Genomic DNA, 5,251 nt, shown 5'->3' with positions numbered 1-5,251 from the left:
CCGTTGAATTTCACAAGGGCGGTAAAGAGATCACACATGGACTGAACCACATTCACCATACCGCCGCTGATAAGCACCTTCTGCTGCGCAAGCCAATCCAAACCCTTCTGCACGTACGTGTCAAAAAGGGAAATGATAAAATCGCGGCACTGTGGCTCACCACCCGCGTCGGCAAGCTTGGATGCCGCCCAGCGTCGGACAACGGCACTCCAATGCAGGTCTGCAGCATCGAGGTACACCATACCACACCGTGAGACCGTGGCAGGTGAGGCGACGGCAAGATCTGCAACCTCAAAGAGCATATGGATGGTCTCGGGCAACTTGATACGCTCCCCACTATCGAGGCATAACAACTTGGAGTCATCCAGAACGGAATTTAGCGACTCAATCCATAGCGTGTCGACAGGCCCATCAAAAACAATCCAGCGATGGTCATGGTTCATCTCCGAGTCCTTCACACAATTCTTCGCAATCACCGATAAAACACCGTCCCGCCATTCATTCGTGTTAACGTCCAACTGACCGTACAACTCGGATAAAAGCACAGACTTGGGGTTCATAACAAACTGATGCACTGGCCGCGCCATGGGATTGGTTGATCCTGCCTCGGACATCGTTAAGAGAGCATCTGCAATGCAGTTTCGAATTTCCGTTTTTCCTGTTCCCGTGACGCCCACCAACATGACGCCATGACGAACAATTAGTGTTTCATAAAATTGAATGCCCTTCTTTATCCACGTGTCGAGGGCCATCAGCTTCTTGGTCTCAATGCTCTTATGCATGGCAGGCAGTAACTCTTCATACTGTCTCTCTGGAAAGCTAGCACCGGGGAAAAGATCTTGCATAATACCTCGGAAAAGGGGAAGGTCCTCCGCGACAAACTTGGGAACATTCGAGTCATTACATGCAACAATAAGGGTGAGATCTTCTTCCACATCCGGTTGAGAACGTTTTAAATCACCTGCCATAACAAGAATAGACTTAAGAGCACGCATACCAAAATCATAGTGATCTTGGGGTGACAGCTGCTCGGAACTAAGTTTATACAACTGCGTGATCTTCAATGAGAGATCTTTGGCGTTCTTGAAGCCCTCGGAATAAAGAATCACCTCTGCAATCATACGGAAGTCAGGTGTCATGACGGCCACAGGTCGGAAGAGAATCTTCAGGTTATCGGGAAGTTCTGTGCGTCCAGCATACCCAGGATTCATCGTGACAAAGGCGCCGTAGGTGCGTCGCACGCGCACGTTGGGTGTCCCTTGGAACGTAAATGTCTCAAGTCCATTCTGCAGGGCAAGTTTTATTTCCAGCAATTGGGAGGCAATGACGGACAAGACCTCAATGTTGATGCGGTTAAACTCGTCCAGGCAGGTCCACGCCCCTGTTTGGATGAGGCCTGAGAAAAACTTCTCCATCATTTTGTACGTCACACCATCGGAGCAGTTGTAGACAATACACTGGCGGGCCAAATTCTTCGCCAAATCCTTCACGGTCTCTGTCTTTCCAGTTCCTGCAGGACCTGCGGGCGCTGCACCAAGATTTAGCTTCAGCGCCCCAGTCACCGTCATGTAGATACGATCTGTCAACGGGGTGATGACAAGACGGCCCTGCGCTCCCAAATACTCGTAGCCGTACACAAAACGTGAGTTGTTCTGCCGAATAAAGATGTTCCCGTAACCATCCTCGTCTTGCTCCCAGTAGACACGAAGCTGTTTCGTCCAGCCAAACTCCTTCGCCTCCAACACTTCATTTTCGCACATTTCGTCCACTAAATCACGTCCATGAACATCAATAGTGATGAGTGTTGAAAGAAGGATCCGCTGCAATTTGGACAACTTTTGTGCCGTCAAACCCGCAAGTTCTTCCAGTTTTTTGTAGTTTTCCTCCCGGAATTTCGACATGAGACGATCGGAGTGTGGATTTCCAAGCGCCTCCTCCACTCCGCGTGTCCATAGCAGTTGCTCCATAATAAGAACGAGTTGAACAGGGTGTTGAAACATCCAGTTAGTGCGATCACTCACCGCTTCGTAATCGCTAAGGCACGTATTCGCGTGTTTACGAAGCGTTGCAAACATTTCACGTTCCAGCATGCCAATCCATACTTCCACCGGACCTCGTGCCTTGATACTCTTATTGATCAGCTCCACCCGTTCCCCTTCCATTGACACAAGGTGCGTGATGTCGTTGGACTCCAAAAAAGAAAGAGTTTTAATGCCATCAAACATCTTCAACATGTGCGGCATAATTAATTCAGGGGTTTTTACCTTTGCAAGAATGTCAAGCAGGTCATCGTTGCTAAGGAAGTAGAAGCGCGGAAAGGCACAACGCTTCTCCTCCAGTTTGCGCTCCAAACTTGCCAACACCTTTTCCAGTTCTTTGATGTTGTTTTCAATATCCAACTTGAGTGTCTTTGAGGTGGTCGCCTCACTCGTTTCCAGAGGTGCATTAATGAGCAACCCACGGTAGGCAGTAGGCATATCATGTGCCTTTCGCATCAAATCACGGAAGAAACGGTCCACTTTTTCAAAGCGTTTTGCATCGTCTTTCCACTGACTACGAATCTCCGCGGAGGAGAAGATATTTTCAAGATAAATCCAGTTACGCTGAAGTTCCACCCATCGTTCAAGCGTCTCTCGCATGTATTTAAGACGGTGTTCCCAGCGATCCACCTGCGCACGCAACACACCTTGGCAGCAACGACTTGACCCAATTGTCGACATGGCGATGGACGAGTCTTCAAGCAATGCGGTGACATCTTCCACAGAGGAACCCACAAGTGTGTAGAGGTCCTTGATATCCTTGTGGTTGTGGAACTGGAACTCCATCGGCGGCTTAAGGCCTCCACCATTCCAGAGTGCATTGACCTTATCAATCTGTTGCTGCAACTTGTCCTCCTCCGTCGCCGCGGCACTGATGGCGAGAATCTCTTCCTTGTATTTAACAATGTTATTCTTTAGGAGCATACCGAGCGTAAATTGATTGTTCCATTCCGCAAGAGTCTTAGAGACGCCATGCTCATCCTCCAGTTTTCCCACCACGTTGGAGACTTTGGTCGTGTGCTCCAGCTTCATCTTTGGGTTGGTGAGGGCCAACAGAATTGGCGTGAGGACACGCCACTCCTCCACGTTGGATTTCAACTTTGAGACGGCCGCGTTTCCTGGCAACTTTGACGACACCTGCTTCACCGTCGTCACGTACTTTTGAACAATCTCCTGCACCGCCGGCACGTCAAGTTGTTCAAACGGAATAACTGCCTGTTCCTCCGTGAAAACGTCCCAGTCCCGCAGCCCCACCCACAGCCGCGCCTTGATGCTCACATCGTTCAGCATGTCTGTCATGGACTCCACCACCGTCTCTTCACCTCCAATGGCAATCTGAAACTGTCGGAGCTCCTTCTCCCGCGCTGCAATGCCCTCCGCCTCCGCCTGCAGTTTTGTAATAAACTCAATCATCACATCCACATCTGCCTTGTCATCCGCGACAATTGGCTGTCCGGCACGGTCGTACACATCCTCGATACGGTGACGAAGCTCTTCCATCTGCTCGTCCACGTTGCGGATAAAGAATCGCTGTTGTGCGTCCTTGCCATCATCAACTATTTGCATCAACGTCCGTAATTTTTCAAACTGAGGCCTCGTTCCACTCCGGTAGGTTTCCTCCACATCCTCCTCAAGTGGAACCTTTTCTTCTTGGATGAGGTTAAACAGTTCACGGATAAAATCATACGACGTGGCAATGGTATCAAATCGTGTCTCTAATGCCTTGTAATAGGCGAGGTACTCTACATATTGTTCCACAGTCTTTGGGTGGGCAGAAAGATATGCGTTACAACTCTGCAAATCTGCCAAAAGCAACTCGTTCTGCTGGTGCGCAATGACAGGGAGTAGTTGATGGAACGCCTCCAAAGAATCCACGGGGCTCGGACTAAAGAACTCTCGCAGGGCTTCTGTGTAGACTATGAAAAATGCCACATTTTTTGAATTGGGTATCTGACTAGTGATGGCCTCACTTTGAGCCTTGTAGAGGGCAAGGCGCTCACGGAAGAATTCTAAGCTCATATTGCTATGCAGCAACTCTTCAGCGTTAAGACGGCAGTTCTCCACATACATGTCCCGAAAGCATTGAAAGGTGTTCATGTATTCTTCCACAACCATGTATGCCTTTTCAATGTCCTCACGTATGGACACCACATGTTGTTTGTATGCGTCCTCAGAGACAATCATTTCACCAACGGCAGGGCCAGGAGAAACTTCCGCTTGAGGATCATCGGCAGCAAAATCCGTGAACACTTTAAATGTATCCATTAACACAAGTCTTGGGACCGCACTCAATGTCTTGATGTAATCCTTCACAATATCCTCCACACAATCCAATATGTGGGAAAGGGAGGGTGTGATACCAATAGTCTCATCCTTGTCATTGTACAGAATACTGAGACTCAAAATGGGTCCATCAAAATTTATGGGTGACTTCTGCACCTCTGCTTTCGTAAGGGGATCATGTCGTTTTAACCTAATCGAAGGAAGAGAGGGCCGTCTTCCGGCGGTTTGTGCCACAACGGAGGTCTTGGGGTAACAAAAATCGTGGTAGACATCCTCTACGGCTCTTGCGGCCAAGTTTGTCAGGCAGTGAATAATAATGTGGTCGCATAAACGAATGAATGCGGTGAGACGCTGGCAGACAGCCTTTTTTTGTGACATTTCAATGTAAGTAGGCTTCTGCTGCGTCCCCAATTCGCGAATATCGATGAGTTTCCTCTTTTTCTTCTCATCTTCGGCGTGAAGGGCACTGACGCTCTCGCGTTCCATCTGTGCGGCCAACATGGCCGCCTTGCATGCGCGTTCCACAGTGTCTCGAATGCCCTTAATCATCTTTTCTAAGCGATTTCGTTGAAAGTTCAAATGAGCCGCCGCCGCCGCACAAAAGCCCTCCAAAGTACGGGTTTCCGTCGCCGGGAGATGCATCCTGTTGCTGTTGAGGCATTCCAAACAAGTTCGCCATACAGCCCACAATGCGCCGGAGAGTTGCGGGTGCACGTGAAATAGATTTTTCGTAAGAAATGTTTTGCAATTAGACATGGCGTGATTACGAACAAGTCCTCGCCAGACAATAAAACTCTTCCACTTCTTGTAGTCCCGAAAAACCTCCAGTTGCCTCAGCTGGTTAAAGATCCGACAATCTCGCTCCCATGTGTGTAACTCAATAAATTCAGCTTCATGCCCACTAAATTTTGTCACACCCGCTGCAGAAA

At 49.0% G+C, this 5,251-nt stretch overlaps 1 protein-coding gene across 1 annotated transcript, besides 1 other annotated feature; it reads right to left on the bottom strand.

Moving 5' to 3' along the window:
- On the bottom strand, positions 1-5,251 carry Tc00.1047053508275.9 (dynein heavy chain, putative; the record flags this gene model as incomplete). Its single annotated transcript, XM_799009.1, has 1 exon — positions 1-5,251. A coding segment is annotated over one exon (5,251 nt), but the record flags the coding sequence as incomplete, so codon positions are not given.
- Positions 1-5,251: a sequence feature (heterozygous, non-Esmeraldo-like haplotype).

This window comes from Trypanosoma cruzi, genomic scaffold, assembly GCF_000209065.1.
Source record: "Trypanosoma cruzi strain CL Brener 1047053516751 genomic scaffold, whole genome shotgun sequence".
Taxonomy (NCBI): domain Eukaryota; phylum Euglenozoa; class Kinetoplastea; order Trypanosomatida; family Trypanosomatidae; genus Trypanosoma; species Trypanosoma cruzi.
This window is presented reverse-complemented; position numbering and strand designations above follow the sequence as displayed.